Source organism: Lissotriton vulgaris, chromosome 9, assembly GCF_964263255.1.
Source record: "Lissotriton vulgaris chromosome 9, aLisVul1.2, whole genome shotgun sequence".
In the NCBI taxonomy this organism is placed as follows: Eukaryota; Metazoa; Chordata; class Amphibia; order Caudata; family Salamandridae; genus Lissotriton; species Lissotriton vulgaris.
In genome coordinates, this window is record NC_141697.1 from 1,189,226,306 (window position 1) to 1,189,240,850 (window position 14,545).

Consider the following 14,545-nt stretch of genomic DNA (forward strand, 5'->3'; position numbering starts at 1 on the left):
CTGTAACTCAGAATATGAAGGTGTACTTATTGTAATATACTGTATGAACATCTACCACTGTGATGCGCTACCTCTTGTAATATACTGTTGCAGGTCTGCTTTTGTAACGCACTGCATGAAGGTATACCTGCTGTAACTCAGAATATGAAGGTGTACTTATTGTAATATACTGTATGAACATCTACCACTGTGATGCGCTACCTCTTGTAATATACTGGTGCAGGTCTGCTTTTGTAACGCACTGCATGAAGGTATACCTGCTGTAACTCAGAATATGAAGGTGAACTTATTGTAATATACTGTATGAACATCTACCACTGTGATGCGCTCCCTCTTGTAATATACTGTTGCAGATCTGCTTTTGTAACGCACTGCATGAAGGTATACCTGCTGTAACTCAGAATATGAAGGTGAACTTATTGTAATATACTGTATGAACATCTACCACTGTGATGCGCTCCCTCTTGTAATATACTGTTGCAGGTCTGCTTTTGTAACGCACTGCATGAAGGTATACCTGCTGTAACTCAGAATATGAAGGTGTACTTATTGTAATATACTGTATGAACATCTACCACTGTGATGCGCTAACTCTTGTAATATACTGTTGCAGGTCTGCTTTTGTAACGCACTGCATGAAGGTATACCTGCTGTAACTCAGAATATGACGGTGTACCTATTGCAATATACTGTATGAACATCTACCACTGTAATGCGCTACCTCTTGTAATATACTGTTGCAGGTCTGCTTTTGTAACGCACTGCATGAAGGTATACCTGCTGTAACTCAGAATATGACGGTGTACCTATTGCAATATACTGTATGAACATCTACCACTGTAATGCGCTACCTCTTTTAAAATACTGTTGTAGGTCTGCTTCACTTAACGTACAGCATGAAGGTATACCTGCTTTCACTCAGAATATGATTATGTACTTATTGTAAAATACTGTATGAACATCTATCACTGTAATACACTACCTCTTGTAATATACTGTTGTAGATCTGCTTTCAGTAATCCACAGCATAAAGGGTAACTTCCTTAACACAGAATATATAGGTGTACCAATTGTAACATGATGTATAAGGGTCTGCCCACAGTAAAGCACTACATGCAGGTCCTGCAATACAAAGTTTAGAGGTCTGTTTGCTGTAATGCATAGTGTGATATCTGCTTGTTTAAACACAGGATACAAAGGTGTACCTATTATAACATACGGTATGAAGATCTACATGCTGACATGCGCTACATAAAGGTTTGCCCTATTTTTTTACATTCAGAGTTCTTCACCCCAACGGCGAAGTATCCACAGACATAAACTTACTATTAACTCATAGTTTGTGAATACCAAAAAATAGTAAGCTTACACAAAAGTGTAAGTTTACCTTTGAGAATAAGGATCTTTATGAAGATCTTCCCTCTGTAATACATAACATGGGGGTCTACCTTCATAAATACTGGTTGAAGGTCCGCTCGCTGCAATGGACGGCTTGAAGATGTACCTGATGTAATACAGAAGATGAAGATGTTCCCATGGTAAGGTACTCTATGAAGATCCAGCCACTGTATCGCACTACCTGAAGGTCAGCCTCCATAACATAGTGTTTGAAGGTCTGCTCCCTGCAATGCACGGCTTGAAAATGTACCTGACGTAATACCGAATATGATGTTCCCATGGTAAGGCACTGTATGAAGATTTACGAATATATCTCTTCACAACGGGAGCCATTACATCGCATGCTTTTACAATGCGGTTGTTACAACACCCACGTTGTTACAACGCAGTACCATTACAACGCAATTCGTTACAGCGACTCGCTCTAGATGGCGGGCTGGACTTAGAAATAGTATCATTTACTATTCTAACTCCAGTGTGTGCAACAGTAGGGAAGGTGTTGGAATAGTAAATTATACTATTCCTTAGTGTAGAGCGCCATCTAGAGGAAGTCGTTGTAACGACATGCGTTGTAATGGTACTGCGTTGTACCAACGCTGTTGTTGTAACAACCGCATTGTAAAGGTATTGCGGTGTAATGACCGCGTTGTAAAAGTTGTTTCCCAAGATTTACCCACTGTAGCGCACTACATGAAGGTTTACCTCCATAACATAATGTTGAAGGTCTGCTTGCTGCAATGCACGGTCTGAAGATGTACCTGATGTAATACCGAATATGATGATGTCCCCTGATAAGGTACCGTATAAAGATTTACCCACTGTATTGCATGAAGGTCTGCCTCCATAACATAGTGTTTGAAGGTCTGCTCCCTGCAATGCACGGCTTGAAAATGTACCTGATGTAATACTGAATATGAAGATATTCCCATGGTAAGGTACTGTATGAAGATTTACAAATATGTCTCTTAACAACGTGAGTCATTACATCGGGTGCTTTTACAACGCCATCATTACAACGGCCACGTTGTTACAACACAGTACCATTACAGCACAAGTCATTACAACGACTTGTTCTAGATGACGCTCTGGACTTACGGATAGTATAATTTACTATTCCAACTCAAGTGTGTGCAACAGTAGGGAAGGTGTTGGAATAGTAAATTATACTATTCTCTCATTTAGAAATTCATCTAGAGCAAGTCGTTGTAATGGTACTGCGTTGTACCAATGCTGTTGTTGTAACAACCACATTGTAAAGGTATCGCGGTGTAATGACCGCGTTGTAAAAGTGGTTTCCCAAGATTTACCCACAGTAGCGCACTACATGAAGGTTTACCTCCATAACATAATGTTTGAAGGTCTGCTTGCTGCAATGCACGGCTTGAAGATGTACCTGATGTGATACAGAATATGATGATGTTCCCCTGATAAGGTACTGTATGAAGATTTACCCACTGTATCACACTTCATGAAGGTTTACCTCCATAAATACTGGTTGAAGGTCTGCACGCTGCAATGCACAGCTTGAAGATGTACCTGATGTAATACCGAATATGATGATGTTCCCCTGATAAGGTACCGTATGAAGATTTACCCACTGTATTGTATGAAGTTCTGCCTCCATAACATAGTATTTGAAGGTCTGTTCCATGCAATGCACTGCTTGAAAATGTACCCGATGTAATACTGAAAATGAAGATATTCCCATGGTAAGGTACTGTATGAAGATTTACGAATATGTCTCTTTACAACGTGAGTCATTACATCGGGTGCTTTTACAACGCCTTTCATTACAACGACCACGTTGTTACAACACAGTACCATTACAACGCAAGTCGTTACAACGACTTGCTCTAGATGACACGCTGGACTTACGGATAGTATAATTTACTATTCCAACTCAAGTGTGTGCAACGGTAGGGAAGGTGGAATAGTAAATTATACTATTCTCTAGTTTAGAACATCATCTAGAGCAAGTCGTTGTAATGACATGCTTTCTAATGGTACTGCGTTGTACCAACGCTGTTGTTGTAACAACCGCATTGTAAAGGCATCGCGGTGTAATGACCGCGTTGTAAAAGTGGTTTCCCAAGATTTACCCACTGTAGTGCACTACATGAAGGTTTACCTCCATTACATAATGTTTGAAGGTCTGCTTGCTGCAATGCACGGCTTGAAGATGTACCTGATGTGATACAGAATATGATGATGTTCCCCTGATAAGGTACTGTATGAAGATTTACCCACTGTATTGCATGAAGTTCTGCCTCCATAACATTGTATTTGAAGGTCTGCTCCCTGCAATGCACTGCTTGAAAATGTACCTGATGTAATACCGGATATGAAGATATTCCCATAGTAAAGTACTGTATGAAGATTTACGAATATGTCTCTTTACAACGCGAGTCATTACATCGGGTGCTTTTACAGCACCGTCATTACAACAACCACATTATTACAACGCAGTACCATTACAACGCAAGTCATTACAACGACTTGCTCTAAATGACGCGCTGGACTTACGAATAGTATAATTTACTATTCTAACTCAAGTGTGTGCAACAGTAGGGAAGGTGTTGGAATAGCAAATTATACTATTCCCTAATATAGAACGTCATCTAGAGCAAGTTGTTGTAACGACATGCGTTGTAACGGTACTGCGTTGTAACAACGCTGTTGTTGTAACAACCGTATTGTAAAGGTATCGTGTGTAATGACCGCGTTGTAAAAGTTGTTTCCCAAGATTTACCCACTGTAGCGCACTACAAGAAGGTTTACCTCCATAACATAATGTTTGAAGGTCTGCTTGCTGCAATGCACGACTTGAATATGTACCTGATGTGATACAGAATATGATGATGTTCCCCTGATAAGGTACTGTTTAAAGATTTACCCACTGTATTGCATGAAGTTCTACCTCCATAACATAGTGTTTGAAGGTATGCTCACTGCAATGCACGGCTTAAAGATGTACCTGATGTAATACAGAGTATGAGGTTGTTCCCATGGTAAGGTACTGTATGAAAATTTACCCACTGTAGCGTACTACATGAAGGTCTACCTCCACAACATACCGTTTGAAAGCTTCCCAATTGCAATGAACTGTACATTGAGTTTGCCTACTGCAATTCACTTTTTGAAGATGTTCATCTATAAACAAGTTAATGAAGGGATACCTATCTTAAATACCTTGATTGAATGGTTGCCAGTTGTTTAAAGCAATGCAGAGGATGCAGCAAAATTCAACATGTGTATGATGCACAATACATAATTAATTGCCACGCTGCGTGGAGAACAAGCGTTCTTATTGCCCAACTTGTCAATCAATTTTATCCAGTCAAGCTGATTACCTTGGGACCCAGGCTGGCCTCTGCTGGGGTGCTTTCCTCATCCCCAGAAGTCTTGGCTTCTTCTTCGGAGGTTGCGTCTTCTGCGGGTATCTCTGAGACTGGGCCTGTTTTGTATGGCTCTGTGTAGGCGCTGCAAAACAAAGCACATACCATCAATGCACTGATACAAGGACTCTTGATGCCATGCATTGCTTTTTCTCTGTTATGGGCGAAGCAAATCTGTTTTCAAAAATATGGGGATTGGCCCAGTGTATGAAAGATGAAGAAGCAAAACCAAAGTGATCAAACTACAAGATTGTGATTTAGTCATTGAGACGTGGTCTTCCATCTCTGTCTCCCCGTAGCTTCCACTGTGCCCCTCTTATTGTCTAAATTTAATTATCTCATACTCCTAGTCTGAATCTGTTAAACTTTCTCTAACTCTCTCTCTTTCCCAATCTATCTCTCTCTCTTTGTCAATTTCTGCTTTGCTCTAATTGTCTGTCACCTCATCCATTTAATTCTCCTCTATCTCTTTGAATCTTTCTCTCTCTCGCACTGTCTCTCATGTCCCTTTGTTGGATCAAGTCGTTATTTTAAACTTTGCTTCATACTTTCAGTAATACGCTTACCGTTTTATAATAAAAGACCAGGAGGTCTCCAAAGTAGGAATCCATAAACCTTTCTGCATTAGTGAGTCTATCTTCATCTGCTGAGCTCCTAAAACAGCAGATGTGGAACTTCAACTTTAGGAGTCAAAGAGTGTCCCAGCGGGGCTTGGACTCACCTCAGGCACCTTTAGTAGGAGATGCGGGTCCCTAATTTAGAACCCCTCCAAGCAGGCATGGATCATCTGCAGAATTAATTATTTGGGAAAGGTGCACCACTCAATTATTTTCTTTCCCCCAAAAAATGATCAAGAGCCAAATGTTCCTTTACGTTTTGTATTCTCCTTTATTTCAATTGTTTCAAAAACAGGCTACAGCCAACCCGTTTCGTTCAATTAACATTGAACTTCACCAGGGCTTAATTGTGAAATGGTCAATGTTCCAATTGTGGGGCAGCGAGATTCGAACAGTAAGTATGAGCATAGAAAAATCGCATTATTTCCCCATTATTTCTTCCATGTGTGAGAACCATCGTTGATGTATCAATGCCTCCACCGTGTATGCAGGGTGTCTTGTGTCCGGACCAGTTCCAGCAGACACTTTTGAAACAGAAGATGGTATTTCCCACCTGAGGACCAAACCACCTCCCAGCATTGACTTGGATTGTTTGCAGAGAATGCTGAAGTAGAGAATAGGCATTGCTAACACAAGGGCCAAACAGTCTGCTGCCATATCTTGTTTGCAGAATCATGTGAGACTGGAAAAGGGGGTCTTTGAACCAAAGAGCCAAACCATGCCCCAGAAGGGCTTGGGCCATCTGCAGATCCTTTTGAAGTAGGAGATGGGCATCCTTAATCCAAGGAAACAACCATCTCCCACTAAGGCTTGGGCTGTCTACAACCACTCCAGAAGCAAGAGAAGGTGGCCTCTGGCCCTAGTACCCAAACCATTTTGAAGCAGGGATTGGACAAATTGCATACTTTCCAGGAATAGTAAAGAGGATTTCCTACCCTACATAAATATGCAACTTCAGGCTCTGAGGTTTTTTCGAAGTCCCCTCTGACACTCATGGCGGAGGAGCTTTACTTTCCCTGAGAACCAGACACGGTTCCAGTGTGGTTAGAATTTGCAGAAAGCTTTAGCTAGAAGGACATAACAAAAATGCAGGGTATACAGCAGAGAGGAGTCGTTAAAGGGAGAAGATCATGATGGGTTTGGGATGGCTTCTGACGTTCCTCTGCACCAAGCAATGGCTTCTCAACTCCATTAAGTCACATGCAGTTGGCGCTGGTGAACAGATATGTTATCGCAACTCAAAGGAGTCCAAGACCAACACATTTAGCAGAGCTGTGTACATGGCATCAGCGAAAAGCTAAGAGTGCAACATGCGACACAGGTTGCACTGTGGAAGTCAGTATAGCTTCTCAGAATCCATTGTTTTTTTTTCTTGTCTTTTGTGCAAATTAGCGGGTGCTATAATTTTTGTGCGAATAGAAATTCAGATATCATTTTTATAAATATCCAGTCACCTATCTTTAACTGATGGAAGAGCTGATTAGGGGGATTCTACTTGCAGGGGATGGGCAGTGTAGTAAGGGAGATGCTCGTTGACTCCAAGTGATCTAGAGTGGTTCAGCTAGGCCCAGAACTGAGTTGGTGCTGCTTTGCCATTCCTCTGGAACCATCTATGCTGTTGAGAACTCAGCAGTCAGTTCTTGTGCAATAGAAATCGTAAGGACCTTATCACTAGATACATTTTTGGAAGTGGTAGGAGATGGTCCTTATTGACAGAGTGCTGTTTGCCCTAAACTCACATCTCTACTACTATTGAAGAGCATCTCAGTGAAACTGGTGCAGAATCTTCTAGCAATTCCACCCACCCATACAAGAAAAGCCTATATTTTTGATGTGGCGGCAACCTTCAGACAGTCCCTGTCTTTCTCTTAATTAACTTTATGGTTTTACCAGGTAGATTAAATATGGTGCCTAGTGTTAGTTATACTTTTTCCTTACTCTGGCTCTTGTCCAGAATTCATTACTGGTTGTTATTTCTAGAGCCTCTTCAGGGAGAGAGTGCTTCATGCATTCATTAACCTTTCTGTGAAATGTTTTCTAATGTCATCAGTGAAATTTTGAATATTTAATTCAACTTCAGCTAATAAAAATAATACCTTCAATACTTTCCTGTTGATCCTCTCCTCTGCCACCAAAACAGGCATTGACAATGCTAATAGGTATGGCTTATGAGTGAAAATGTGCTTTCTGTGTGATTGATATGGAGTTAGACACGCAATAAGTCATCATACACACACTCTGTCACTCAGTGTTGCGCTTATGCATCCATTCATCCAATCACTGACTCATTCTTGTAATCACCCTGTGCCACAACCACAATTAAACACACACAAGCTCAACAACATTTAGAAGATAAGGTAAAAGAATACAAGTAGAAAAAAGAAAAAATGCTGCCATCTACACAAAGCGGGCATATGTTAGCAGAAAGGAAACTAAACATAGCAGCGGGTGCCCATCCTGTAGTGGTATTGTAAATAGCCTATTGTTGTTTAAATGTTCAAGCATGCCTGCTACATTGAGAACCAACGTGTTGACCAATCTTAAAACAACAGTAAACCATGGACAATAGAATTCCATGGTGGTCTTCTGGTTTAGAGGAAGTACACTGTCCTGCAGATTAAATAATCAATGAGCAATTGAGTCTCTAGCACTGCCTGGACAGCTGTCGTATCCACTTAAAAAACTATCAATTAAAACAATAAGATGCATAGAAATGAAAGGGAATTATAAAGGGAGAAAACTAAAGAGCGCCCAACCAGCCCACACATGGAAGCACACTCATTTTCATATACAGGGCAAGAGAGCCAATTACTGATGAGGACTGAACCACCAGCCCATGTAGTACACTGATGTGGATGGAGGCAGAGTGCAAATGACACTCAGACAGACCAGTGGCATTACAGCGCTGACCCAAAGCGCCTCTATGCATCTATTTGGATATATATTTATATACTCAGAAGTATGTATTATTTAATGATTACTTTATTAAAAGGTGCTGACAGACAGTTAAGAAGAGAATCTAGCAAGAATTATTACTGTGCAAATATTCTCCCTGTAGGGTTTGTCAGAGGTGCTAACTAACACTAACATTCTTCCCTACAAAAGTAATCTGTGACAACTAAAGTAAAAATGTGCATATCTGTAGGCTTTAATGCAGAGAAACACCAATCCACCCTCACATGCCAACTGACTTTAAGATATGCTTTTTACAATTAATATATTTGTTCTGCTGTATTTACATAACTTTTCATAAAAAAAAGATCAGACTTATGGCATTGGAAATATATTTTTTCTAGTCAAACAATCAGTCTCTTGCTGTTATCATTGGCTTGTCACCTTAACCAACTACATCCTCCTTTACTGAGCTTAAGCTTTCCCAGAAGACAACCATCAGGCACACACTCATACAAGTACATAGTATATAAAATTACACTTGTCAAATCAAAATACTGCCTCTCCTAGGAGTGCCAAACATGGAATCTGACGGTGCAAATCTTCTATTCGCACAATCTTTCAGAGGAGGTAACCAGCACCAAAACCCTTGCCTACTATGGTAATCTGTAAAATTCCATGAAACAAAATACCTATCTGTAGGCTTTAATACAGGATAATAACAATCTACCCTTAAATGCCTACTGGCTTTAACATATGCTGTTGACAATAAAGGTCAGGCCCACTGCCTTCATTGTAACTTTTAATTATAAACATTCAGGCCTATAACTTTTATCATTGGCTTGTTGCCATAACCAACTCAGACCTACTGCACAGGTAGTATGCTTTCCGCAACACAACCATTAATGGTAACGCACTAAAATTACAAATATGTACGAAATGCAGTTATCAAAACAATATGCAATCCCTACTAATAGAGCCTAATAAGGATTATGATAGTGCAAATTGACTATCCCAATGGTTTGTTCCGATGGGTCACCATCACCAACAACCTTAACTCCCACACTAATCTGCGATATTCTATGTAGCACAGTGCAAAATTAATGCTCCCTTAAAAGCCTATTGCCATTGAACATGCTTTTCCCAATACGTAAGTAAGGCTTACTTGTTTGGTCATAACTGTTCAATATAAACACATCAAAACTAAGGAATATGACATAACTTTCCCAGTGATCTGATAAGGGCTCTAGTCTTTATCAAAGGCTTGACACTGTATATAACACAGACCTACTAAAGTGTGCATAAACTGTCAACCTTCAAGCATTCATTTATAAAATTGCAAATATGTACAAAATCACAGTAGGCAATACAATATACAACCATTCTCAATAGCGCTAACCAGAATCACCACAGAGAAATTCTGCTCACAGTAGTCTTGGCTCCCTGATATACCTCTGTAAAAAAATTGTTGTCCAGAGATTTTCATTCCTGATGTATGTTTTGTATCATTAAAGAAAGAATTTAGCTTGGGCCAAATTTTTCTGGGCAACATTTTTTTAAATGGTAGATGTGTTGCAGTGATGATGTAATATTTCAGGAACCATGAGACCTATTGTTAGACCGGGCATCTTTGGTGTGGTTTCCTCTGTCTTTTTGCCTCTACCTCCTGTATTTTTTACGCTGTGCTGGATTTTGTTTTTGCTGGTTTAGATGCTTTGGGCACCTTGCCACTGCTGATCAGTGTCAAAGTGCAAGTGCTCCCTGAGTAAATTGTTATTATGATTGGTTATCCATGATTGGCATATTTGTATTACCAAGAAGTCCCTAGTAAAGCGCACTGAGTGTGCCAGGGCTGGTGATTTATATACTACTAGTGCCTGTGGGCAGTTGCTAACTGCCATGCTGACCTGGCCAGTGCCCACACTGGCCATTCCTAACCCTACCCTTTCTGTACACATTGAACACCCCTATGGAAGGCCCAAGGTACCCCCCTGGGCAGGGTGCAGTGTATGTAAAAGGTAGAGCATGTACTGGTGTAGATGACATGCTCTGATAGTGAATTACAGCCATTTTCATTTTTCACTATTGAGAGGGCTATCTTGCCCATAGGCTATAATGGGGAATACTGAGTATAATGTTTACCTGCATATCTTCCCATAGGACCAAGATAGAAAATTAAAGTCTGGTATCCCTGAACTCAGAATTTAATAACCTATCTTTTAGGAAGGATGTTTTTTAAATCCTTTGTTTGAGAACAGCACTGTTAGAAAGCGGCTGTTCTCTTGTCTGACCTTTCTGTGTGCCTTGGCCCATTTGTGAATTGACTGTCTGGTTTGTAAGTGACAGAGGCTGGGGAGCCCCCAGGAGGCTGGATGAGTCAGCCCTAGGCTGAATGACTGCATCTGTATCTTGAGTGGTGGGAGGGGATAGCAGCTGGGCCTGAATAGGGCTGGGCCTGCCTTCCACAATGCTGGCTCCACCTCCTGCTGGGCAGCAGACGACCCTGCCCCTCTCTCTGAAAGGAGATAAGAAGGCAGAAAAACGAAGTGCTCAGGAACTGACCTGAACTGATTCTGACCCAGCCAAGGCCTCTCTGCCTCTAGAGAACAAAGGAAAGACTGGTATAAAAAGGGCTACCCAGACTACAGAAAATTCGATCATCCTGGAATCAAGAAGGAACCTCTACCAAGGAGAAAGCTGGAAGACTGAAGAGGAAGGACTGTCCTGCTGTGGGTTTGTGGGCTGACCTGCAGTTGCTTTGCTGCCAAGGAGAGGAGAAGGACTTTGTTGTTGCTTTGTCCCCTTGCTTGAAGAGATCTCCAAGGGCCCGAGGAAGAGCTGGCCTCCTGTTAAGAAGACCCAGGAACAAAAGGACCTCACCCCCAGCTTCCCCCTGAACTCTGCTGAGAGAGTTCTGAGAGGGCATCTGGAAGTTGCTGCTTGCTGTTTGGGAAGCTGGACAAGGAGAAACAAAGACAATCTACAATTGTCACGCATTGCTCGCTTGCGGAGCGCATCCCCGACAGTGCAAGGAAATTCCTGCCGCCGCGAGATCGAGATCGTCGCATCGCCTGTTGCCGCTGCAAGAATCGATGCATTGTTCGCTTGCGGAACTCATCGCCCCGGTGCGGGAAGTTTCCTGTCGCTGAGTCCTGAGGAAGACCCGCTTTTAGATGCAGACAAATCAGCGCATCATTTCTAGGGTTGAAACGTCAACGTTCTGTTTATGTATCGGTCCACACAGAGTTTCAACGAACTAAAGAAATTATTTATCCATTTGAAACAAGTGTAATTAACAGTGGGCACACATGATTTAAATATCGTATATATATATATGAATGCTTATGATTATGTTCACTGCCTAAATTTCTTCGATGAGCACCCGTCACGAGTCACGATTCACTTTCCCATTGTACATTTTGTTGATGTATTGTTTGTTTTGGACAGCTTCTTTAATACATTGAGAATCAAACCGAGATGAAGGCTTAAATACAAAAGATTTGCCTATACTTTTTTTTGTGTTCGGGCGTTTGTCTTTTAAAAAAAATGTTTTCCTTAGAATTTATTTGTTTTTTTCCTTAGAATTCGTTTTCTCCACAATTGTATATTTAATATATCTTCAATGTATATGTGATTCCCGACAGAACCATTGTTCTTCTTTAGTTAAACCACCCAGGTTCTGAGGGTTACTGGGTTACCCCATTACGTTTAATGGAAAACAAGATGTGTCAGCTGTAGGCATAAACAAACAAAGCTGCAAACCTATAACCCAACTGCCTTGCCAACATGTGCAAAATCACTACAAGCCATCAACCAGTCCAGTCTACCAGAACATTTCAAAGTGGCTGAACACATGGATCTTCTTCTACTTAATGCTGCGGTCCACAAAGTTGATTTAACTGAATTTTTCATATTGCTTATTCATTGTGAACTGAAAGATGAAGAAAAGCCAGTTCCTCCATGGGCTGGTATTCATGCTCTGATCTCCCAGAACACCATCCACTAAAGAAGGTTGGGTTTCCATTAATACCCTCTCCAGTCACAAACTACACCACCGTATACACAGCTCTAAAAAAATGTACATTTTGCATGCGCAGCTTGAAGACCAGCCTATGCTGCCAATTTTCTGTGATGAAGGTGTTTTCAGTATTGTAGCTGACATTTTTATGAACAATCCAGTAGAATTTGTTGATCTCTAATTATTGCAAGTGTAATACTTGTCAATGAGGGGTTGGTGCCTGCAGAGGTATGTTCAAAATGTACAGGCCTTATTGTTCAAGAACTTAACAGCAATTTTGAGGAGTCTAACCTTCATGCTGTACCACGTTTAGGGGGCTGTTCGAAATAGTTTCAATCATGTAATTGTACTGTAAAATGTCACAGATGTTATTATCCCGCCAGCTACGCTCCTCCCACCAAGCCCTTGCTGCTGTTCCTCGCATCAACAAAACCACCATGGGAGGAAGATCCTTCTCCTACATGGCGGCAAAAACCTGGAACTCACTTCCCATTCACCTTTGCCTCACTCAGAACCACCTAGCATTCAGAAAGCAACTTAAAACCTGGATATTCGACAAGTAATTCCCCACCCTTCTCCAAGCGCCTTGAGACCCTCTGGGTATGTAGCGCGCTATATAAATTAACTGAATTGAATTGAATTGAATTGAATTGTGCTACTTAGATTTGTTGCAATGTTCATAAGTCAATGATTGTAGGAGTTATGGATACTTAATGGAATAGGCATGATTCATATTCCTTACAAGAAACTTGACCCAGAGATGCCCAATGTTCTTATTAAGGCACATATTCTTACGGGTGGTGACACTATGAGCAAAATTGGAACAGAGCTTGAAGCTTTAAATGCTGAACCTGTGAGGTTTCTAAAAGGATTTGCTGAGATAGAAGAAGAATGTGATTTTAAAGAATTGAAAAAAATACCTTGGGCAAGTGCGGAAAATGAGTTCTGACTGTCACACATTTGACGATCTTTGGTACAGTTTATTTTATTTTATTAATTTATTTATTTGCTGGGTTTTTTATAGCGCTGGCTAGACCCGGAGGTATCAAAGCGCTTTACATGAGGATCAGTGAGTTACAAGTTACAAAATTACATCAGTTGCAGGAGCCTAGTATAATATAGGAGAAAAACTGTGAATACACAATAACATGGGTTATTAGCGCATAGTATAGCCAAGACACACTTCAAATGGGGCATGGAAGGTAGGAAGGAATGGTAAAAAAGGGTAAGGAATGCATAATCAGGTCAGGCAGACCAGCAAGAGGGAAAGTACTTACAAAACTGTCACAGTAAAAGACATACAAACCGACTGGGGACCAACAATCATAAAGATCCTGTGAATCAGTGATAGTATAAGATGGGAGGGGAGTAGGAGACTAAAGTGGAGGACGACTTGAGGAAGAGAACAGACAGGCGAACAAGGAGCAGTCCAGCAACAATGAGGATAGGTCGAATCCGCCAAGATTGTAGGACCCAGGCCATGGTAACCAACAGCAGCAACCCAAAATGGCGGAACACAAAAAAACCACAAGGCAGGAAACTTGAAGGCTTCACGCAGGGTCTGATGAAGGGGGGGAAGCCACATGACCATGGAGGGAGGAGGGCAGGACGCTGCCATTCACAAAGCGGGCCATCGACGTATACACACATGGGGCTCCAGGGGCAGCAGCATCACCATTCCGAATGTTGCAAAGACAGGGGGAAGTCAGATTCTGGCACCAGGCAACAGACCCGGAGAGGTGGAGGCAGCAGCAGGGACCAGGAGGGCGTGCCTCCCCAAAACTCAAGCAGCAAAAACAAGCTCGAGGCACTGGTCAGCAGCCCTGCAGTACTCACCGATGCTGAATCCCCGCCGGGAGATGCAAGACTCATTCATCTCCGTCGTCGCTAGGGAGACGGTGCAGGAGGACAGTCAACTGCATCAAAACCTAGAGGGTAGGGGACAGCCAGGAGGGGAGATCCCTAGCTGATCCCCTCCACAGGCACCCAGGTATACCCCACTGGTCATCGGCTGCTGAAATGGCTCCGCCACCAGCAGATCCTCGGCAACTTGTCGGAAGGTGGGAGGGGGGAGAGAAAAACACAGCGGAGAGATGAGGACAAACCATGTCCAATGTCCGGCTGGGTAGGTGACAGCTGAGGTGGAGAGCCAGAGCCAATCTCCTCTATAGCTGCCTAAACAGCTCCACCAGGCATCGGCCATGTTGATCGAGGCTCTGCAGTGA

At 41.9% G+C, this 14,545-nt stretch overlaps 1 protein-coding gene across 1 annotated transcript in view; it reads right to left on the reverse strand.

Moving 5' to 3' along the window:
• Positions 1–14,545, reverse strand: part of FGD5 (FYVE, RhoGEF and PH domain containing 5) — a 473,217-nt gene that overhangs the window by 295,827 nt on the left and 162,845 nt on the right. Inside the window, exon 3 of the mRNA XM_086939254.1 lies at positions 4,749–4,878. Within this exon, the coding sequence (XP_086795380.1) occupies positions 4,749–4,878 (130 nt within the window). The remainder of the gene's footprint in view (positions 1–4,748; positions 4,879–14,545) is intronic.